Source organism: Hylobates moloch, unplaced genomic scaffold, assembly GCF_009828535.3.
Source record: "Hylobates moloch isolate HMO894 unplaced genomic scaffold, HMol_V3 SCAFFOLD_2, whole genome shotgun sequence".
In the NCBI taxonomy this organism is placed as follows: domain Eukaryota; kingdom Metazoa; phylum Chordata; class Mammalia; order Primates; family Hylobatidae; genus Hylobates; species Hylobates moloch.
In genome coordinates, this window is record NW_026652277.1 from 1,252,891 (window position 1) to 1,277,572 (window position 24,682).

A 24,682-nucleotide genomic window follows, 5' to 3' on the forward strand; every position below is an offset into this window, starting at 1 on the left:
ATCTTCCTTTTCTACAGAACCATCTGACCCCTCCCCTCCTCCCCAGGCTGCTCCTCACCAGGCTGAGCTGGGTCCCAATTCTTCATCAGCCTCCGCTCCTCCACCCTATAATGCTTTTATCACCTCCCCTCCTCACACCCGGTCGGGCTTAGGGTTTCGTTCTGTGACTAGCCCTCCCCCACCTGCCCAGCAATTTCCTCTTAAAAAGGTGGCTGGAGCTAAAGGCATAGTCAAGGTTAATGCTCCTTTTTCTTTATCCCAAATCAGTTAGCGTTTAAGCTCTTTCATCAAATATAAAAACCCAGCCCAGTTCATGGCTTGTTTGGCAGCAACCCTGAGACGCTTTACAGCCCTAGACCCTAAAAGGTCAAAAGGCCTTATTCTCAATATACATTTTATTACCCAATCTGCTTCCGACATTAAATAAAACTCCAAAAATTAAATTCCGGCCCTCAAATCCCACAACAGGACTTAATTGTATACCTCGCCTTCAAGGTGTACAATAATAAAGTAGAGGCAGCCAAGTAGCAATGTATTTCTGAGTTGCAATTCCTTGCCTCCACTGTGAGACAAACCCCAGCCATATCTCCAGCACACAAGAACTCGCAACGCCTGAACCGCAGCTGCCAGGGTTTCCTCCAGGCTCGCCTCCCCAAGGAGCTTGCTACAGAGTGACAGAAATCTGGCCACAGGGCCAAGGAATGCCCGCAACCCAGGATTCCTCCTAAGCCGCGTCCCGTCTGTGCAGGACCCCAATGAAAATCAGACTGTTCAACTCACCTGGAAGCCATTCCCAGAGCCCCTGGAACTCTAGCCCAAGGCTCTCTGACTCCTTCCCAGATCTTCTCGGCTTAGCGCTTGAAGACTGATGCTGCCCGATCGTCTCAGAAGCCTCCTGGACCATCACGGACGCCGAGCTTCAGGTAACTCACAGTGGAAGGTAAGTCCGTCCCCTTCTTCGTCAATATGGAGGCTACCCACTCCACATGACCTTCTTTTCAAGGGCCTGTTTCCCCTGCCTCCATAACTGTTGTGGGTATTGACGGCCAGGCTTCTAAACCTCTTTAAAACTCTACAACTCTGGTGCTAACTTAGACAATACTCTTTTAAGCACTCCTTTTAGTTATCCCCACCTGCCCAGTTCCCTTATTAGGCCGAGACACTTTAACTAAATTATCTGCTTCCCTGACTATTCATTGCTGCCTTTTCCCCCAGTTCAAAGCCTCCTTCACATCCTCCCCGTGTATCTCCCCACCTTAATTCACAAGTATAAGACACCTCTACTCCCTCCTTAGCGACCGATCATGCACCCCTTACCATCCCATTAAAACCTAATCATGCTTACCCCACTCAATGCCGATATCCCATCCCACAGCACGCTTTAAAAGGATTAAAGTCTGTTATCACTTGCCTGCTACAGCATGGCCTTTTAAAGCCTATAACCTCCCCTTACAATTCCCCCATTTTACCTGTCCTAAAACCAGACAAGGCTTACAGGTTAGTTCAGGATCTGTGCCTTATCAACCAAGTTGTTTTGCCTATCCACCCCATGGTGCCAAACCCATATACTCTCCTATCCTCAATACCTCCCTCCACAACCCGTTATTCTGTTCTGGATCTCAAACATGCTTTCTTTACTATTCCTTTGCACCCTTCATCTCAGCCTCTCTTTGCTTTCACTTCGACTGACCCTGACACCCTCAGGCTCAGCAAATTACCTGGGCTGTGCTGCCGCAAAGCTTCACCGACAGCTCCCATTACTTCAGTCAAGCCCAAATTTCTTCCTCATCTGTTACCTATCTCGGTGTAATTCTCATAAAAACACACGTGCTCTCCCTGCTGATCTTGTCCAGCTGATCTCTCAAACCCCAGCACCTTCTACAAAACAACTCATTTCCTTCCTAGGCATGGTTGGATACTTTCGACTTTAGATACCTGGGTTTGCCATCCTAACAAAACCATTATATATAAACCCACAAAAGGAAACCTAGCTGACCCCATAGATCCTAAATCCTTTCCCCACTCCTCTTTCCGTTCCTTGAAGACAGCTTTAGAGACTGCCCCCACCCTAGCTCTCCCTGACTGATCCCAACCCTTTTCATTACCCACAGCTGACATGTAGGGCTGTGCAGTCAGAATTCCTACACAAGAGCCAGGACCGCACCCTGTAGCCTTTCTGTCCAAACAACTTGACCTTACTGTTTTATCCTAGCCCTCAGGTCTTTGTGCAGCGGCTGCCGCTGCCTTAATACTTTGAGGCCCTTAAAATCACAAACTATGCTCAACTCACTCTCTGTAGTTCTCATAACTTCCAAAATCTATTTTCTTCCTCATACCTGATGCATATACTTTCTGCTCCCCAGCTCCTTCAGCTGTACTCACTTTGTTGAGTCTCCCACAATTACCATTGTTCCTGGCCTGGACTTCAATCCGCCCTCCCACATTATTCCTGATACCACACCTGACCCTCATGACTGTATCTCTCTGATCCATCTGACGTTCACCCCATTTCCCCATATTTCCTCCTTCCCTGTTCCTCACCTTGATCACATTTAGTTTATTGATGGCAGTTCCACCAGGCCTAATCGCCACACACCAGGAAAGGCAGGCTATGCTATAGTACGAGCCACCAGCCCGCCTCTTAGAACCTCTCATTTCCTTTCCATCGTAGAAATCTATCCTCAAGGAAATCACCTCTCAGTGTTCCATCTGCTATTCTACTACTCCTCAGGGATTATTCAGGCCCCCCTCCCTTCCCTACACATCAAGCTCGGGGATTTGCCCCCGCCCAGGACTGGCAACTCTTAACTCCCTCTTAGAGTGGACAGATGATCTTTGCTGGCAGAAGACCCTTCAATACTTTCACCCCGATGAAGTTCTATTCTTTCCCATTCTTATGCCACCCTCTACCTCTCCCCAGCTATCTCCACCACACTATCCACCTTAGTCATTCTCTCCTAGCCGTTTCTAATCCCTCCTTAGCGAACATCCACTGGCTTTGCATTTCCCTTTCTTCCAGCGCCTACACAGCTGTCCCCACCTAACTTGCAGACTGGCCAACAACTCCTGTCTCCTTACACCTCCGAACTTCCTTTAACAGCCCTCACCTTTACCCTCCTGAAGAACTCATTTACTTTCTAGATGGGTCCAGCAAGACCTCCGCAGACATCTCACATCAGCAAGCTGCCGCCCTCCTCTGCTCTTATTTAAAAAACCTTTCTCGTTATATCACCTCTACTCCCCCCATATTTGGACCTCTCACAACACAAACTACTATTCCTGTGGCCGCTCCTTTATGTATCTCTCAGCAAAGACCCACTGGAATTCCCCTGGGTAACCATTCATCTTCTCGATGTTCCTTTGCTCCTCATCTCCAAAGCCCAACTACACACATCACTGAAACGAGTGGAGCCTTCCAGCTCCATCTTACAGACAAGCCCTCCATCAATACTGGCAAACTTAAAAACCAGTAATTGTTGCTTAGGAAGACACTTACTCTGTATTTCACTCCATCCTCGGCTACCTTCCCTTTGCTCATCAGACTCTCCTCCCACCCCCTCTTCTTCTTTCCTTATACCCAGCCCCGTAAATAACAGTGAAAGGTTGCTTGTAGACACTCAAACAAAACCGTAGCCAGGCCATCATCAATAATTCTACATGACAAATGTTTCTTCTAACAACCCCACAGTATCACCCCTTACCAAAAATCTTCCTTCAGCTAAATCTCTCCCACTCTAGGTTCCCACGCCGCCCCAATCCCGCTGGAAGCAGCCCTGAGAAACATCACCCGTTATCTCTCCATACCACCCCCCAAAATTTTCGCTGCCCCAACACTTTACCACTATTTCATTTTATTTTTCTTATTAATATAAGAAGACAGGAATGTCAGGCCTCTGAGCCCAAGCTAAGCCATCGTATCCCCTGTGACCCGCACGTACACATCCAGATGGCCGGTTCCTGCCTTAACTGATGACATTCCACCACAAAAGAAGTGAAAATGGCCAGTTTCTGCCTTAACTGATGACATTACCTTGTGAAATTCCTTCTCCTGGCTCATCCTGGCTCAAAACCTCCCCTGCTGAGCACCTTGTGACCCCCACCCCTGCCCGCCAGAGAACAACCCCCCTTTTTCCTTTACCTACCCAATCTTATAAAACGGCCCCACCCCCATCTCCCTTCGCTGACTCTCTTTTCGGACTCAGCCCGCCTGCACCCAGGTGAAATAAACAGCCTTGTTGCTCACACAAAGCCTGTTTGGTGGTCTCTTCACACAGACGCGCATGAAAAGAGGGGCCTCAGGGGATGTGACAATGGGCGAAGGAGAGGGGGTCCAGGGGAGAGGGTTCAGGGGAGCAGGGCCCTCCTGGGCATCCTTGGGGTGGGGAAGGTGGCACCCCATGTGCTCTCCCACATCCCCTCTCCTCTCTCAGATGCACCTCTTTCCTTTCTCTGGTTCATTTAAACGTTGGCTTTTCCCAGTTGCCATCTCCTTTAGCTGACCCTGTCCTTTTTGGTGTAACGATGAGTCCCAAAGGAAGGGGGCTCAGCCATCCTAATGGAGCCGTTGCCTACCCCAGGGAGGCTGTAGGCTCTCTGCTTACAGAGCCACCTTCCCACGGGGAGCAAGCCCCTCTAGCCTCTGAGCTCCATGGAGGTACCCAAGGCAGCACCAGCCCAGGAGGGCAGTGCAGCCCCTGCAGGCAGGTGACCGGATCCTCTCCAGCTTGCACCTCCCTGAGGTGTGTGTGTCCCTCCCCTGGCTGCTCACCTCCTCCCACACCGTCGGGCTCTGAAGTCTTTCAATCAACTCTTCCCTGCCAGTCAGCCCACCGTGGTTTCTCCGTGTTTGGAACTAATAACAAACACTCTTTTGTCATTCTCGCTGTGCTAAATCACAGACCTCTATTTAATTAACAGTGTTCTGTGTCCTCCATCAGCCTAAAGCCCTTGGGGGCTGGGAGGATGGAGCAGGCTGGAGTCTTGAGGATGAGCCCCAGCCCCACAGAAGCTGAGCTCTGCTGTCTGTAACTGTCCTCCTTGCTCCACCCCTCAGCGAGTAGACTTTGGATGTGGGACTCAGGTCTCCGGAAACTCAATGTCCTCCTCTGTAAAATAGACCTCAAAAATTTTAAATGAGGGTTACTGTGCATGTAAAGCACTTGCAATAATGTGCGACCCAGATTAAGTGCCTGGGAAATATTAGCTGCTAATGGCACTATTGTCATCATCAGTAATCATGGCTATGAAATAGAGACAAGTGGTGAAGCTTGGCTCACAGGCCCTGCTTAACTAATGAACAGTCATATTAACCATATTTGAAAATTCGGAACATGGTACTGGGAACCTATAGGCTTAAATACATTTCAGTTACATATTACAATTTCACCTAACATGTTTTAGTAGGAAGTAGGGTGGCAGAAGCTATTATATAAATGTATATTGTACATTGCATACATTGTATAAACATACACTGTGATTGCATGTACACTGCATAATGTATCTGTACATTGTATATACATTGTGTAAACATATATCACAATTGTATATACATTGTATACATATGTCATAGAAATGTATAGCATACACTGTATATATATTGTACACAGGTATAGTGTATAAATGTATATCATACATTGTATTTACATTGTATAAATGCATAAATGTATTGTTAAGCATCTACGAAGCCTCTAGTGCCTCATTAAGGAGGGATTTTCTGAAAGTTTTTTTTTCCATGTGTAATGACAATGAGTGACCTCTCGCTCTTTCTCTGGCTGTCAGCACCTCTTTCACAGACCCAGGACATGAAGAAAGCCAGAAGGTTTGGGGATGGCTGGATCTGTGGGACTGTTTTTCCTTCCCTAAAACAGCACCTTGTCTTCCTGCGTGGACCACAGGATGGTGCGTGTGGACACAAAACCCAGAAGGTGAGGTGCTGAAAGAAAGCAATCTGCTGGGATCACTCCTGCTTCAAAGCAGGCGATGTGGCCACAGGCGCATGGGAAGAATGGTCCCAGAGACACAGGCAGCCAGCTGGGGTGGAAGGGCGTCCTGGGGACCCACCCCCTGGAGGGCTTCACAGAGAACAGAACCACCTGGGGTGAGCTGGTGGAAAACAACAGAACTTCACACAGGCCCAACAATCCATTACCAGGACCCAGAACCTCAGCTTCAACGAGGCGCTGCTTGTCCCCAGTGACTGAAGCCTCCCAGGGCACTTAGCTGACCTGGGGATGACGGAGGGGAGTTGGGGCTTTCATGCTGGTCTTCCAGGGAAGCCTTAGGGCTGGCCCAAGTCTGGAGGAAAAGCTGCATGTAGGAGTGGCACCATCTTAAAGCCCATTCTTTGGAAGCCATCACGATGAAAAATGGCACACGCTGCTCTTCAATCTCACCTCCCTCCACCCTTCTCAAGCAAAGCACCAACAACACACTCATCACCACTTCTAAGACACGAGAACTGACTTCAAACAAGCCAATTGTGAAATCCCGATTTTTCTCATAAGTTATGGAATTACTGAAAACCATTAGGTAGGAAGGGCTGATTCCTACCTAACTGGTCTCTCTTCAGTCTTCTCCCTGAGTTATACACTGAGACCTTTGCCACGATAGAAATGACGTTCGTTTTAACACTGGATTCCTGGGCCTTATGGTCAGGAGGGTTCTTCTAGGGCCCCCACTCACAGCAATCCCTTTGTAATTTTACACGTAAGTGAAATCAACAGTGACTGTCCGCACGGGGGGATAAAATAGTTCCTGCCAGGGCAGAGGCGTGAAACCGAACTCAGGACCCTGCAAAGACGCTTGGCTCCTGGCCTGCTTGTGATTATCCTTCCTCCGCTCGATTTATTCACAAAGTGAGTGAGACTGAATGGCCGGTTTCTAGACGGAGGGGACTGCAATATTTGAGTGAGGGAGATAAGAAAAGACCAGAAAATCATTAGTGTCCCCACCCCAGGACACTGGCATATCCGTGACCTGAGTGCTCTGAGAAGAACGAGGGAGGTTGGTGGGCACAGCGGCAGACAGGTGGCTGCTGGAGTCTCCCTCTTCCCATGGGACCCTCCTCTCCCTGGCACCACACTCTCACCCCCTTTCTCGCTTTTCAGTTGCAAGGAGGGATGCATGGTTTTTTTTAGCAAATAAAATATAAGACATCTGGTTAAACTTGAATTTCAGATAAACAACAATAATTTTTAAATGTAAGCTTGTCACTGTATTTTATCTGGTAACCCCTTGCAAGGAGCCTGCGGACTCCAAGCAAATGTCTCCTCTGACTCTAGAAAACACCTTCACCCAGGATGGGAGCGACATAAACCATCAGGACTTTTGTTTGCTTTTAATATACTTTGGTGTGGGAATAAGTATCTTAAATAATTGAACCTGTAACTGCATCATAAAAACAATGATGCTGATACAAATAACAGCCAACAGGCCTGGAGCGCTAACTCTAGTGTTGTAGACACACAAGCCCCAGAAAAACCCTGTGCAGAGGAGAAAACTGAGCCACAGACGTGTTAGCAACTTGCTGAATTAAAGATCTCTTGGTAGGTCTCTGAAATGCTCACACAGGACAAGCAGGTTTTTCCTACCTTTGCACAAAGCTCTGCTGACTGTAAGTCTTTCTCTCTAGTATAGATCTATATACACACATATGTGCATGTGCATCCTGCACAAATAGTGTGTGAGAGAGAGGAAGAAACGGAGAGAAAGAGACAGAGACAGAGACAGAGACAGAGAGACAGACAGGGAGAAAGAAATTACCCTGGACTTAGCTCCATACACAAAGAAGTGGCTTCATCTTGACTGGCTGCCTCAACTGATTGAAGCCATTCCCAATAATTAGTCATGATTTTTCTGCAAGGATTCAGCTGCATATTTCTCGGTGTGGGGACAGACGATGAACCCCTCGGGCTTTCCCCTCACTACGGTGTCTCTGGCGGGAACAGTTGGGGATGCAAAGCCATTATGATGTCGGATAGGAGAGAAACCTGCTGTGCCCTCAGCCCTTGAGGATTGCTTAGTGAGAATGTGGAGCCAGGTCCATCTCAGGAGGTAAAGGCCCAAACTCTAGGCTTCTTCTCCCAGGGACTTCACAGACACTTTTTATGTCCTTAATACCTGCATTCCCAGACCCAAACCCACCTTTCCCAGTTCAAACACCTGGTTCTAGTGCCTTTTCCGCTGCCCGGGGATGCCCGAGGCGCCACCCCTCCCTCTCTGGGTTCCCAGTCTCTCTGAGTCTTTATGAAAATATAAAGAACTTCTCTCTGGCAGTGAATAATTCTCAGAAGGCTGGGTGGCAATGGAAAGTTTTTTGTTTTTTTTTTTCAGCAAAACAAAGATTCTTTTAACATTTATAGAAAGTCATTCAAGGAACTGTTTCTCTTTCTGAAGGCACTAGTTTGGAGTGTGGACTGAGTGTGGGAGAGTGCAGGGTGAGGGTGTGTGGACAACAGGGTGTCTGTGCCTGACATGAAAATTTAAAAAACAAAGAAATAAAGGGGGTACTTGAGGGTGAAAGATAAACTCATAAACAAGTCAATAAACTTCCTTTTCGGAGTTACTGAGCACACAGGTGACTTTTACTGATTTATTTTTACTGGCATTATCGTGTACTTTATTCTCCTTTCTAGATAGTTTTCATGGGAAGAAAATGCTGAAAAGCATTCCTTTATGGTTGCGTTTTTGCTTAGGAATTTTTTTCATGCTAGGGGTGGGGAGCAAACTGAAGAGAGATGTAGGTTTTGTGATTTTATCATTTTTTATGATGATGCCTCCAGGTAGCACATATTTATATCCTGACACAGTCTTGTTCTTACTTCTGAGTGCCCAGTTAACCTAGAGGAGTCTTGAGTGGACTGCAGATGAGGAGAGCATGAGGGATTTGCAGTGGACCAGGCAGGTGCACCTGAGCAGGCACCTCCCCTATCAGCTGATACTCATGGAGAGGAGACTGGCCTGCAAACCCTCTGCCAGTACTGTAGACCCTACATGTTTAGGTCTGGTGTGAGTTCTAAGGAATCTGATAAATGCCTGCTTTTGTCACTCTGGCTGACTCGGATCCCATGAAGCTGACGGGTTAGATGAGTCTCATCCTGAGAAACACCCCCGGGTGCAGGAAATAGTGAAAATCAGATACGAAGAAGCCACACCTGTGATTTTAATCTTTATGAAAATATCATGCTTCTGAACTTCCTCTTTCAAAATCCGGATGACACACAAGTCTATCGTACGTCATCGTTACCACTGGAGGGTGACTTCACGTGTTTATAAGGAAGCTGATATTGTGAATCCCAACCACCACCACAACGCTCACCCTTACAGACACACGACGCAGGTCTCCGAGGGCCTTTGGGAGTCCCTGCTTCCTGCAAGCTGTCCCGGCAGGACAGAGACTCTTCCCACCGCGGCCCTGGCCTTCCAGGCTGAGGCTGTGAGCAGCACCATGACAGGCTCTGGCCACCTGGCTCTCAACAGTGTGGGTCTCTGACCACCCGACGAGCTGGAAGTGCAGACTGCTGACCTTCCTCCAGAACCCACTGGGTTCTTGCAGTAGGCTCCTCAGCGGTGTCTAAACACGCCACTCACATGATTCGTATGCACCATCACGTTGGAAACTTTTTTCATTGACTGTTACTTAATGAGACTTCCCTCCAGGGTGGTTCTGAAGCATCCTTCGTAGGAACAAGCCTTTGGGAGAGCACTGAGCAGACGTGCAGCATCTTTGCTGGCTTCTACCGAAACACCGTGTGGATCCAGACGTGGTTTTGTCGTCCTGCATGTGGAAGCCAGCCCTGCATGGGGCAAGCCTGGGACTGTGGGCAGAGAACTTCAAGCGCTGGGGCTGGCACCCAAGTGCAGAGACTGCATCGTTCCAGCAGGAGGCGCTGCTTCCAGCCTCCCTGGACGGCCTTTCCCCCCAGCCCCAGAGGTGGGCCTGCCCTTTTCTGAGCGTGGGACACAGCCCAGGAAAACGCATGGCTTGCCCTCCAGACACAGGTGCTAACAGGGCCGTCAGACAAGGGCCAGGGACTCAGGCCTTTAGGAACTTCAGCTCCAGAGCCACCATGCGGTGGGACCAGGGGTCTGCGTGAACAGGAAGCAAGCTGTGTAGACGGGGGTCCACGAAGTGGAGACAGGGTTTTGGGGGAAGGTTGGGGCAGGCAAGGAGGAAAAGCCACATTTACAGCAATTTCTGAAATCTTTTCATTTTTTCTCCCTGAATCGCATCCATAACAGGATTTGAATTTAATGAACTGCTGGAGGTTCCTGGCCCTGAGTCCCAGTGTCCTCCCATCCCCTGCCCAGCTGTGGGTGTGCGTGGGGAGGGGTACAAGGGAGGGTAATGGGCCCCTGGGACGCCGGGTGCCGAGCGGTGATGAATGGCCCGAAGCCCTCGCGCTGCTCTGTGCCCTTCATCATCCAGTCGGGGTGGTTAGGGACTGTCAGGGAAAAATAATTTAGTGGCCATGGCTCTAACTGATGTGCTGCACTCTGGGGTCAAATGACTATTACAAAGTAGTAGTGCTGCCTGGTTTCTCCATCGTGAGAGCTCTGGGCTGACAACATGAAAGAAAAAGGCATTGCAGCCAGAATTCACTGACATTCTCCACATTTCACATGAGTGGGGTGCAGGAGAGGGCCTGGGGAGGGTGGAGGGATGTTTCCTGCTTAACAGATTCAACAGAAGAGTGGCAGGCTCAGCTGGGTGAGCAAGGTATCCCAGGGACGGGGGACACGCCCCAGACCATGGGTGCTGGGGCTTCTCAGAGGAGGTGACAGGAGACTCGAGCCTGCCAAGGTTGCACCCAAGGTCGTAGGCAGCCTTAGGAGGGCTCTATCCCAGCCCTCCCACCCCCCCCTTCCCCCCCACCAGGCTACAGGGGTGAAGTGGCTTCCAGGATGGTCATTGGCAAGTTTAAGCTACAGAGAGTGTAGAAACAGGGTGAAAAAGGAAGAGAGAGGGGGGTAAATAAGAAGGAGGTGTAAGAAAAGACCAAGCCAGGCCCCAGCGCCCTTGTGAGGAGGTGCCCAGGGACTCCTGTGGGAGCCGTCCTTGCTGTCCGCCACCTTGTTTTTACTTACATTGTGTTTTTATTTGAGGGTGAGTTTGGACTGCAAGACTGATGGAGACTGTGGGCTAAATCCCTCTAACCCACTCCTTAAAATGACCACCAGATGTTCCACAAGTACTTGGAGATGATTGAATGGCTTCCTGAGAGGCAGAAGGCAGGGGCGTGCCCTACCCCACACCGGCCAAGAGTTCAACAAGCATTGGTTGACAAGTGAATAGTGAGCACTTGAACCCAGTGACAATTCAAGATGAGGGCTCTGCCACGACGCATGTGGTCTGCGTCACCCTGCAGTCTCCCCGAGCAGTCTCTGAGGTTCGAGTGGGGCCCTACGTTCGTGAAGAGATTTATCATCTCCCCAGGCAAAATAACGGATTCTGTCCTAGGTGTTGTGATGGAAGGATGGTAGCGATCACAGCCATAACTTACAATTACTGCATACTTACGACGAGTCCCGCCCTGGGCTAAGTGCTTTTTAACTATGTGAAATGTTTCTTTCCTTGATTGATGCCAAAATGAATAAAGATAATTTTCTGTATCTGCTACATTAGTGATGCCCACAAATAATTCTGAACATGATAAGAGAAAAGATAATTTGCATAAATCAGCCATTGCAAGACTTGGCAGGATAAGATTGTTTTAAAATGGCATCAGAATAGTTTCTCACAGAGACCAGGCAGGAGAGGGTATTTCTCACAGATACCAGACTCAGGCAGGCTCTGGAGGCAGGCACATAAGGCCGGTTCACACTGACTTCCTACAGCTGAATCAAGTGGAAATACTTCAGCGATGACACGAAATGTCCTCTCCATTTACACAGGGCCTACGCCGAGTAACCAATGGAAACCTCTAGAGGGTATTTAAACCCCAGAAACTTCAGTAACGGGCTCTCGGGCCCCTGTGCTCAGGCGCTCCCACCCGGTGGAGTGTGCTTTCATTTTCCACAAATCTCTGCTTTTCTTGCTTCGTTCTTTCCTTGCCTTGTGGGTTTTGTCCAATTCTTTGCTCAAGGCGCCAAGAACCTGGGCACCTTCAGCCGGTAACGCCCAGACAGTTGAGAACATGACTGGAGTGAGTGAAGGTGATCGCAGGTTAGAAGGCGGACCCACAGCTGCGCAGGAAGGAACCAGAGGGGTCCTGCCGCAGAGTGAGGCCCGGTTCCCCACTCTCGCTCCGGCCTCCTCCGCCTCCCAGCGCGACTCTCCCTTGGACCAGGGACCCCGTCTGGGTCCTGCCGGGCTGGCGGCCTCCGCGGCTGCACCCAGGCACAGGGCGCCTCCCTGGTGGAAAACTTGACCCCAATTTTACCCGGCACGACCATCCGACCCCACGCGTGGAGACCCAGTCACGGACGAAGCCTGGCACGGGGGAACCGTCCCTCCCCCTGCAGACAGAGGCGCCCTGGCCGCTCCCCACCCGGCCTCGCCGTCTCCTCCCGGGCAGCCGCATCGTCACCCTCAAAACCGCCGGCAGCACCTGTTCTCCCATCACCCCACCAGGCCGGGAGACATTCTTTCCCCTCCCGCTCCAGGCGGCCGCTCCTTCTCCGAGAAGCCTGGACGCCACTCCCAACAGGGAAAGGTCGGGGTCTCCCCCGCGCCCCCGGTTCCCCCTGCACCCGCCGCTCCCCTCACCTGCGGCATTGGCGTCCTCCTGGCCCTGCCGGGCGCGTGGCCGGGCATCTGGATGTCGAAGAGCTCCTGCAGTGCGGCCTGCGCGGCCTGACCCCGGGCCAGCTTCTTGCTGCGCCCGGAGCCCTCGAACGTCCTGCCGTCCACGCTCACGGCCATCACGAAGCTCCGCGCGCGCCGCTCGGCCGGTTCTGCCAGACACACGTAGCGCAGCCCAGCGCGCAGGCGGTTCAGCAGCACCACGGGGTTGCGCTCGCCCGGGGCCGCGGGGGTGGCGGGGGTCGGGCCCACCAGGTCCAGCGCGCGGCACAGCAGCCGCCGTCGCCCGTAGGCCGCGGACAGAAGCGCGGCGTCCCCAGGGCGGCCTCCCGCGAGACCGGGACGCGGCGCCGGGGGCTCGAACTCCTGGAAGAGCGTGTCGGGGAAATCGGCCTGGTCGGAGGTGAAGTCCGTGCCAGGGCCCGGGCCCCCGCCCATGGCCAGGTGCGCCTGGCAGGCGTTGGGGAACTGCACGAAGGACCTGAGTGCCAGCTCGGCCGCGCGCATCTTGGCCTTCTTCTTGGTGGGGCCCGTGCCCTCGAACGTGAGTCCGTTCACCTCCACCGCTACCGCGAAGACCGGGGCATGCACCGGGCCCGTCTGCGACACTGTCCGGTACTGCAGGCCCGGCCTCAGCTCGTGCAGCTGCACCAGCGCGTTCTTGGGTGCCACCGACCACGACAGCTTCTTCCAGACCAGCTGCAGTTTGCACAAGTGGCCCCCATTCCCCTCCTCCAGCGGCCGCTTCCTCTTCGCGCCGGGCGCACCGCCCCGGGCCCGGTCCCCGGAGGGCGGTGGCCGCGCGGCCAGGTTGCCCACGTTGCGGTTCTCCTTCACCTCCGCGCTGCTGGTACCTGGAGGGGAGAACAGACCAGTCAGGACCCTGGGCGGGCGCCGGCAGGTCGATGGGCACAGCGGGCACTCCCTGAGGGTCCCCGTCCCAGCGCCCTCGCCGCCCGCGCCCCCCAGGCCAGGCCTGAGAAATGACTGTGGCCGCCGGAGGGAGGGAGCCCCGGGGAGCCTGTGGCCCATGAGGGGAAGCAGCCTCCCTGGCCCCTTGCTGAGGGCCTGTGGCTGAGAGCTGTCCTCTTCTGGGCTGGCTCCCACTTTAAGTGCGGCTGTGTCTCACAAACAGACGAGCACCCCGACTCTGTACAAGTTTTGGGCAATGTCAAAGGTCAGAGAGGCCTTTCCCGGGGTGGTGTGGTCTAGTGTCCCCCTTCCCACCTGCTACAGGGACCTCCAGGCCCGGTGCCCAATGCCCCCCCCCAGTACTGAGGGGCAGGGGGTCCAGCCCCCAAACTCTACTTCCTCATTCACAGCCAGAGGCGAGACAGGTGGTGTCTCCTGAGACCTCCCTGGAGGAAACCCTAGGAGCTGGCCCAGGTGAGGCACTGCGGCCGTGGGGTGAGTCCCTGGCCTTTCCCCTGGAGGAGGGGCACACCTGGTCAGTAAATGCGGTTGGTCCTGTGTATTCCTGAGTTCCCCATCTATGGATTCAACTAACTGTGCAGAGAAAGTATTTGGGAAAAAGCGGATGAATCACTACGGAACGTGTATAGACATTTTTCTTGTTATTAGTCCCTAAACAATACAGTATAACAACGATTTGCATAGCATTTACATTGTATTAGGCAGTAGGCATCATCCAGAGATGATTTAAAGTGTAGGCATGCCTCCTCGTTCGGCTTCCCAGGTATCGTGTTATTCACTAATCCAAGGTTTGTGGCAACCCTGAGTTGAGCAACTCTATCAGCCCATTGATCCCACACCATGTGCTCACCTTATGCCTCTGTGTCACGTTTTGGTAATTTGTTTTTTTTTTTGAGACGGAATCTCACTCTATTGCCCAGGCTGGAGTGCAATGGTGCGATCTTGGCCCACTGCAACCTCCACCTCCCAGATTCAAGCAATTCTTCTGCCTCAGCCTCCCGAGTAGCTGGGATTACAGGCACCCACCACCACGCCTGGCTAATTTTTGTATTTTTGTAGAGATGGGATTTCGCCATGTTGGCTAGGCTGGTCTCGAACTCCCGACCTCAGGTGATCTGCCTGCCTCCGTCTCCCAAAGTGCTGCGATTACGGATGAGAGCCACCGCGCCTGGCCACATTTTGGTAATTCTCAAAATATTTAAACTTTCCCATTATTTTATCTGTTACGGTGCCCTCTGATGTGTGATCTTTGATGTTACTATGGTGATTGTCTTGGGGTGTCATGGATCGCACCCATTTAAGACGGCAAACTTAGTAAGTGTTGTGTGTGTTCCCACTGCTCCATGGACTGGCCATTCCCTCATCTCTCTCCCTCTGCTCAGGCCTCCCTGAGAAGCCCCAATACTGAAATTAGGCCACTTAATAACCCTGCAGTGGCCCCTAAGTGTTTAGTGAAAGGAAGAGTCACTCCTCTCTCACTTTAAATCAAATGTAGGGAGAAGGCATGATGATGGCTAAGATGGGTCGAAAGCTGGTCCCTGCAGGAACGCAGGCCACTTGCTTGGTTTCTGCCCCTGGGAGCCTTACCACCTTCATCAGACAGGCACCCACTTTAAAAAGACCTGTAATGTCCCAGTGTTTTCAGAGTAGGTACCATGGGTCTGTGGTCAGGAGCACAAGCACAGCTCCTTTGGAAAGCATTTTGGGAGCATCGGGCAAGAGTAAAGAAACACACACCTTACTCAGCAATTCTGCCACTGGAGATGCATCCTAGAGAAACCTTCATACACAGAGGCAGAACTGAACAGAGGTGTGCACTGCAGCATGCTTTCACAAAACTGAAAACTTTGAAAATGCCCAAGTTTCTGTGGTTAGAGGAACGACGAGTCATCAGTGAAATAATCACACTACAGAATACTATATAGCAGTTGCATCTAATGGACTATGTCTGTATGCTTCAATGTAGATGAATCTCAAGAAATAGGAGGCCAGATAATAAAATTGACTTGCAAAGTAACCCATAGGATAGGATATTATAAGAATACCAGCGTTCTATATTCTTCATGCAGCCATGCATCTGTGACAAGGCTGCTGATGCGAGGGTAATGAAGATCCAGTCCAACCTTCCCTGGGGAGTGCAGGAGGGAAGTGCAATGAGGGCTGGGGGGTGACTTCACGTGTGACTTCAGTGCTTTATTTCCTTTGCAGAAAATGCTCTGAAGTCAACTTAGCAAAATCATCATTTGCCAGCTGAGGTGATGGATGCATTTGATGATGATTTAATTTTTCTGGACTGACCCTCCTGGACCACTGTTTTCTGGCAAAGCTGTGCCATTAGGGAATCTCAGCCACGGATGGCCCCATGACCTGCTGGGTCCATACTGCCCTCACTGGTGAATGTGCTTCTGGAAGGCACCATGCGGGTTTACTACAAAATACTCTGAGAATTATGGTAGTGAGCTGCGCCCTTGCCCCTCCCTGAGGCTTGGCTCATGCAGAACCCGGACTTTGCTGCTTCCCATTGCCCCAGTCAGCTCTGGGGAGGGTATTAATGTCCGATTTTCTCAGTGAGGAAGTTCCTTTACTGAGGTTGCAGAGTTTATTAGTTGGTCGTGGTGCAGTTCAGTCCTAGGCATGGGATCACCCTCGTCTGTGTTGTTGCTGTAAAGGTGATTTTATGGAAACTGATTACTTCCATCATTGTCTTGGCCTATGTACAGTAACACCCTTTTCTGGGCTCTCTGGAAGAGGAAGATGAAGCTGAGCCCACAGGCTGCCCCACGTGTGACCGGATGGTGAGCTGTCCTGGGCAAGAACACACAGGCTTCCCCTCACTCATCGGCTTTGTCCGTCGGGACAGGCTCTTCTGCCAGGTGTGGATGAGTTTTTTCTCATTAAGCAAGGGGAAACTTGAGGCAATTTTTACAGCTAACCCACAGCTTAGAAATAGAGGTTGAGTGCAGCTGGATGTTGACACTTGGACCTGCTGGCCATGTGGCCCGAAAGCCAAGCAGGAATGAGGCCCGGTTGGGCCAGCCCCACGCTCCCCGCCCCTCAGCTTATGACATCGTTGTTGGAGAATAATAAAAACATTCATTTCATAGGCACAAAAGATGCCTTTGAGAATCAGGCACCTTTGTGAGGTATCCTGACATTGGGGAATGTTCTTTTCAGGTTGCGCGCTGCCTGCCTGTTCAGCTCGGGGTGAAACCATCCGTCTCTTGGCCTCAACTATCACCACCACCTGGGTTCTCCTGCAGAAGGCTCCGGGCTCTGCTTTGAAAGTGCTCTCTGTTTGCTAAAATCTCTATTTCTCATTTGAATTTTTTGAATTGTGAGGTGGCTTTGTTGTTTTCTCTGGCAATTATGTCTAAAAAGTACTAGGTTTGGGGAGGTAATTTTGTTCAAAATGTGGATCTGAGAGCTTGATCAGTTAGAGGTGCACAACATTCATTTACAGTTGATGGCAGCAGAAACAGTTACCTTCTGAGGAGAAAGTGCTGAGTGCAAATGCTTTTGTTAATCATTATGTACTTTGGGTATACATATAGCACTGCTCTACTGTTTAGTGTGTTTCAGGCCAAGGCTTAGCAGATGAGATTAACCATGTGATTTTCCAAATTGAACTTAAAGATGGAGCAAAAAACCCAACAAGATCAACCCCCCCAACCCCATACCACATTGCATAGAGATTTGCTTGGTACTCTGTAATTTCTTATTGATTTCTCGCAAGGTGGGGATGGACGAGACTGTCAGTGTGATTACAGTGGCTGGCGTTATTGCATGACCTGTGCTGGATCTCAGATCAGAACTCACGGAGCAACGCTTTGCCGCTAGCTGCACTGAATGCCTCTTCCTGACTCAATGTCCTGTGACTCTCAGAATTAAAGTTTTCCATGGCATAAACCATGAATGTCAGATTGTGGTATGAGGGCTTCTTTCATAATAATCAATAACTGATAATAAGAGCATACTTCAGGGGCCTGTCCTGGACACACCACCTGGGCCCTCTGGGGGTGATATCACCTGATTAGGGTTGGGACTCCTCGGCACAGGCCCCGATTCCCATTTCCCTGACGTGGGAGCCCAGAACAGAGGTTACAGCCCAGCGGTGGCCTCTGCATGGAGCTGTGGGGAATGGGGGCACAGGGGACACTCCAGGCTCTGCTCCATCATCCAGGGACGCGTGAACCTGGGCAAGTCACTCAGTCTGGCCAACTGATTTTTTAAGGCAGAAAATGAAGATTTAAAAAATATTTGCCTTATAAGGTTCTTACAGGGACGAACAGAGGCAGCACATCAACGGGCTGAGCGAGAGTCGGCCGTGGGGGAACATTGGACACATTTTGAAAACACAGCAGGGAAATGGTGGGGCAGACACTTCTCGCCCTCCTCTCACCCGTGTCTCGCCCACCTTGCTTCTCCCTGTCCAGGCCTCGCTTCTCTCCCTGCTCATCTTTTTCCCTGAGCTTCTCCGTGTACTTTGCAGGAATTCCAGGGCACCTGGAAGAAGAGTTTCCAGGGCCTCATGTCTGCGAGTCGTGAGCTGTGGTGGGGGTCGTGTCTTCCACCTTGAGAAGAGTTTTTGAAGGAGTTTTGCTCCCTCAGAAGGGCCAAGAGCAGCATTAGCTTTTCCACACACAACAAAGCCTCCTCTCTCTCTCTGGTTGGCAAGGCAAGAGTTCGTTCTCACAAAACCTTCCAGAACCTACTGAGTCAGGTAACAGTGCAGGTGCCTGAGGCATACGAAGCGAAAAACAGGCTTTGCCTTTTTGGTCCCTCAGGCCCAAGTGGGAGAAGGCTTGACACTATGGCCCAGTGACAGTCGTGGGGCCGGCCTGGGTGAGGGTGGGAGCTGGTCCTAGGCGAGTGGCGCTCTGGGCTCTGAGGCTGTTGGAAAATTGAGTTGCTCACGTCTAGGTGCTGCCCCTGCCGGCCTCTTGCTGTAGCGACTGCATGTGAACCACTCACAGCTTTAAAACCAACTTTACAAATTAACGTTTTTTCCTTCCACACAGAAGGTATTAAATGTGTTACACTCCCCTCCCCAACCCAGGAAATTAGTCTCATTTTTTTCTCCATATAATCAACAGGTTTCTCACACTCAGTCGTCATATATAAAAACCTAGAGATAAAACATCAGGAGACCAAGAAAACACCTGCCTCTAAGTAGAAAGCTATTGATGGAAAGCTATTGTTGATGCACCTGCTTGGTGGGTCTCAGAGCCGAATTCCTGCACTCACCAGGGTCTCTACTCAACAGGCCACACCCTGGGGGTGAGGGGAGCTGGGGGACTATCTGCCTCCCCTCTTCATTCTGCCCTGTGGAAGTTACCCCCTGGGTTGTGTCCCAAACCCCTCACTCTTTCTCTGTGTGCCCCAAGTCTGGGTGTTCCCGCTGGCCAGCAGGGAAGATGATATGATAGCGGCTGTTACCCAAACAAAAGGCAGTGGAAGGTGCGGGTGATCATTCGCTTGACTGTGGTAACTACTTCACTAAGTGTAAGTGTAACGAAACATTATGATGTACGCCGAAATATACACAAGAAAACCCACAATAAAATACATTTAAAAAAGTCAGCCTGACTTAGGTTCACAAAGCCTGATTAGCCCACCGATGGGCAGCTCTGCCCTTGCTCTGAGAGGGTGGGCATGGCCACACCCCTCCTGAGTCATCCCCTCTGTCTCTGATCCCCAGAGCAGGCACACTGAGCCTTTCCCTGGCTCCCACTTTTTGTATTTTGTCCCTGTCTTCTCTCGGGAAGCTGTCTCCAAAGCTCGTGGCACAGATTGGTGAATGGACTCGTTGTCTCTGGGGCACAGAGGTGGATTCCAGCGGCTGGGTGCTGGCAGTGGGAACTGGCCCATCACGCGGTTCACAAATGGAACCTACTACATGGGCCTTGTTAGATCAATGGAGACAGTGCGTGTAACAGTTTAACATGATCTGTCAAATGTTGCAGACACTCAGAATGTGTGATTTCAGCAACACATCAAAAAGATGATTCATCACGATCAAGTGGGTTTTATTCTAGAGATGCAAGGATGAATCCGCATCTGCAAATCCATAAATGTGATTTACCACCCAAACAGAACTAAAAACAAAAACCACAGGGTCATCTCAATAGATGTATAAAAGGCATTCGATAAAATCCAACATCCCTTCATGATAAAAACTGTCAACAAACTAGGCATTGTAGACACATACCTCAAAATAATAAGAGCCATCTGACAAACCCACAGCCAACGTCACACTTAATGGGGAAAAGTTGAAAGCGTTTCCCTAAGGACTGGAACAAGATGATGTCCACTGTCACTACTTCTACTTAAGATAGTATTGGAAGTCCTAACCAGAGTAATCAGGCAAGAGAAAGAAATAAAAGACATCCAAATTGGAAAAGAGGAAGTGAAACTATCTCTGTTCCCTGATGACATAAATGTGTGTATACCTAGGAAACCCTAAAGACTCCTCTAAAACACTCCTAGACTTGATAAATGGCTTCAGTTAAGTTTCAGGATACAAAATCAATGTACAAAAATTAGTAGCATTTCTATACATCAATAATGTTTAAGCTGAGAAACAAATCAAGAACTCAATCCCATTTACAATAGCCACACACACAAAATAAAATACCTAGGAATACATTTAACCAAGTAGATGGAAGATAGCTACAAGGAGAGCTACAAAACACTGATGAAAGAAATTGTAGACACAAACAAATGGAAAACCATCCCATGCTCATGGATTGGAAGAATCAATATTGTTAAAATGTCCACATTGCCTAAAGCAATCGGCAGATTCAATGCAATCTCTATCAAATTCCAACATTATTTTTCACAGAATTAGAAAAAACAATCCTGAAGTTCATATAAAACCAAAAACAGACCCTGAATAGCTAAAGCAGTCCCAAGAAAAAGAACAGATCCAGATGTATCACATTGCCTGACTTTAAATTATACTACAAGTCTATAGTAAGAACAGGATGGTATTGGTACAAAGATAGACACATAGACCCATGGAACAGAGTAGAGAACCCGGAAATAAAGTGGTCCATCTCCAGCCATCTGATCCTCAACAAAGCTGATAAAAATAAACAATGGGGAAACGACATCATAGTCAATAAATGGTGCTAGGAAATTGGCTATCCATATGCAGAAGAATGAAACTGGACCCCTATCTCTCACCATATACAAAAATTAATTCAACAATGGATTAAAGACTTAAACATAGGACCTGAAACTATAAAAATCCTAGAAGAAAACCTAGGAAAAACTTCTGGACATTGGCCTAGGCAAAAGATTTATGATGAAGGCCCCAAAAGGAAATGCACAAACCCCAAAACAGACAAAGTGGACTTAATTAAACTAACAAGCTTCTGCACAGCAAAAAATAAAAGAAAGTAAAATAAAAAAGTAAACAGACAATCTACAAAATGGGATAAAATATTTGCAAATTATGCCTCTGACAAAGGGCTAATACCCGGAATCTGGATGAAATTCAAATAACTTAGCAAGAAAAAACCAAACAGCTCCATGAAAAATTGGGCAAAGGGCATGAACAGACGTTTCTCAAAAGAAAAAAATGTAAGCAGCCAACAAGCATATGATCAAATGCTTAACATCACAGGGGCAATGCAAATTAAAATCACACTGAGATATCATCTTACTCCAGTCAGAATGGCTATTATTAAACAGTCAAAAAAGATCCAACATGTTTGTGTAGATGCAGAGAAAAGGGGATGCTTGTGCACTGTTGGTGGAAACGTACACTAATTCCACTTCTATGGAAAACAGCATAGAGATTTCCCAAGGAACTAAGAATAGAACCACCATTTGACCCAGCAATTGTACTGCTGGGCATGTATCCAAAGGAAAAGAAAATCATTACGTAAAAAAGACACCTGTACGTGTATGTTCACCTCAACACTATTGACAATAGCAAAGACATGGAACCAACCTAAATGTCCATCAACAGTGGATGGATAGAGAAAATGTAGTACATATACGCCATGGAATACTATGCATCCATAAAAAGAGTAAAATTATGTCCTTTGCAGCAATGTGAATGGAGCTGGAGGCCATTGTCCTAAATGAACTAACTCAGAAACAGAAAAGCAAATACTGCATGTTCTCACTTATGAGTGGAAGCTAAACGATGGGGACACATGGACATAAAGATGGAAACAACAGACACTGAGGACTTGAGAAGTGGGGAGAGTAGGTGATGGGTAAGGTTTGAAAAATAAGCTGTCAGTACAATGTTCACTATTTGGGTAATGGGTATACTAGCAGCCCAATCCCCAACAGGGTGCAGTATACCCACGGGGCAAACATGCACATGTATCCCTAAGCCTAAAATAAAATGAAATTAAATTAAAAAAAAGTTTTGGCATGACCTATCAAATGTTGCAGGCCCTCAGAACACATTAATTGTGACCACGAAAGACACTGTAAGCCGCCAACATCTTTTGAGGGCATGAAGAGGGAGGTGTGGGGCCCACCTCACAGGGTGGTACCAGGGATTTGGGATCAAGGGGTTTGAGGGGCCTGCATTATAAAAATGATGTGATTCAGAAAATGCATTTATTTGCACTTGGAACAATTCAAATGGACAGTTCAAAACAGAATACAAGAATTGAAGATTCCTTTAGTCCACTCCGAAATTTATTATCCCAAATAATTATTATTCTTGCCAGTCATAATTGCATACTCATAGTATATTAGAGCTGGGAGTAGGTCTGCAAGAAACCCATGTGCTTTCACCAGGGCAGATGGGGAACCACTTGCTATGTCAGCTGCACATCAGGATTCTTAGAAAGGTTTAGCATCTAACCAAGAAGATGAAAGATAGCTTCAAGGAGAGCTACAAAACACTGAGAAAAGAAATTGTAGACACAAACAAATGGAAAACCATCCCATGCTCATGGAATGGAAGAATCAATATTGCTACAATGTCCATATTGCCCCAAACACTCAGCAGATTCAATGCCATGCCCCTGTCAAATTGCCAAAGTTATTTTTCACAGAATTAGAAAAAACGATCCTAAAGTTCATATGGAATCGAAACAGATCCCGACTAGCAAAGCAGTCTTGAGAAAAAGAACAGAGGAGAGTACCACTCTCTGTCTGTCTCCGTGTCTCTCTCAGTCTTTGTCTCACTGTATTTCTCTGTCTCTATCCGTTTCTATCTCTGACACACACACACACACACACACGCGCACGCGCGCGCATTGGTTAAGGCTCCTCAGAGTCACTCACTCAGACTGGAAACTGATTCTTACCAACCCCTGGAGGTCTCCAGCTGGTAAACAGTGCCTGAGTGTGTAACATAACCAGTGTGTGTACGAGTGTGCCCGAGCATGTGCCTGTGTGTGCACATGTAATTGTGCATGTGTGCATGTAAGTGTGACTATGTGCATGCATGTGCATGTGCATTATGTATACTTTGTGTGCATGTGTGTGTGTGTGCATTTGTGTGTACACCTACACCAGCCCGGTGGGAAATGGCAGGGGAACTGGGCAGAAAGCAGGATGGCATGGTGGCCCTGGGAAGACAGCACAGCTACCCTGCCCTCTTGCCCTCACTGGGACTCACACCACACTTCTTCTCCCTGGAAAATTCCTGATGTGGACTCCGCGCACCTTTCCTAATGAATCCACGCGGACTCCGCGCACCTTTCCTAATGAAACCCGCTCCCAGTGAGACTCTGCGGGTGGCATCCCGGCCGCCTACACCCTGGCATGTCCTTCTGCCTCTGCACCCCAGCCAAGCACCTCACTCTGGAGACCTCTTAGAATGAGGCATCTGTGAACTGTGGCTTCTCTGAGGTCTTTGTGGGCGGCATCAGGTTTTCAGAGAGCTGCACATATCCTTCCACTGTAGAAATTAGACAAGAGCAGGCAAATAATCTGGAACTATTGATAAATACCACAAGCCACAGTAACAGGACGATCATGAGCAATTTGAAGACTCAGGGAGGCATCTACCTGGGAAAATGCGAAATGAAATGATTTCCATCCACTTCTCCCACGGGCGTCCTCCTGAGCCTCATACGCACATGACCTTGTTTGATACAGTGTCCGGAATGTGGTGCTGAGTTTAAAGTTTTAATGCATTAAAGGATAGCATTTGGGGGAGAAAGTCCAACGTTTTATATTGTCATGACTGTGGTGAAACTTTTGCTTTCCAGGTGAAAGCTGTTCTGGCTGTGCAAAGCCGGACGGCCTAGGCTGCTGCTGTTCAGAGGTGGAGAGCAGGTGCGGGTGGGGCCGGGCCTGGTGGGTCTGTCCGCCCTCCGCCCGCCGTATGCAGGGCTGCGCTTGCTCCAGAGCTCAGGCGTCCTCTCCTCTGGCTCCCGCTGTCCGTCCTCTGCTGGGCCGTTTGCACGCCCGGATTCCCCTGTAAGGTATCATTGGGACCGCACGCATCACTAATAATGACGCTGCGTGTCTGCGGGTCAGACGGGCTCCCGGGAGCCAGCCAGGCAGCGCGCCACGCTACATTGGAAGAGATAATGTTGCTCCTGGTGAAGGTTATTCTGAGGCCAAGCAGCCCTTTCCCTCCATGAAGCCCGCTTAGGGACGGGAAGGCAGGTGCCTGGGTTCTCCAGGGCAAGGCAGAGGGTCTGGAAGCGGCAGGAGGCAGGCTGGGGCCGGCGGTGGGAGGCAGTGGCTCCTGGCATTTGCGGAGTGGACACTGGCAGGCTGGGCAGCTGCAGAAGGGCCTCCTTCAAAGACTCGTCACGCAGGACCCCACGGGGCTGGGCCTGTGGTGCGTGGGACTCAGGAAGGAGCAGGTGCGGCTGTCTGGAGACCTCTTTTCAGCGCACCTCCAGGGCCCAGGGCCGCCTTTGTGCCGGGCGGCCTTGGGCTCAGCTGGTCCTTGCAGAACTGGGTCGGATCCCAACCCCTGGGCAGCGGTCAGCAGAGAGGTGACAGTGGCCAGATGGCAGGAACTCATGGCTGCTCAGTGTTGGAAGAGAAAGCTCCTCAGAATTAACTGCCCCG

General features: G+C 49.8%; 1 protein-coding gene across 1 annotated transcript in view; it reads right to left on the reverse strand.

The window, feature by feature from the left end:
* The window catches only part of ADARB2 (adenosine deaminase RNA specific B2 (inactive)), a 554,344-nt gene that overhangs the window by 181,828 nt on the left and 347,834 nt on the right, over nucleotides 1–24,682 (reverse strand). Inside the window, exon 3 of the mRNA XM_032171565.2 lies at nucleotides 12,707–13,596. Coding sequence (XP_032027456.1) covers nucleotides 12,707–13,596 — 890 coding nt within the window. The remainder of the gene's footprint in view (nucleotides 1–12,706; nucleotides 13,597–24,682) is intronic.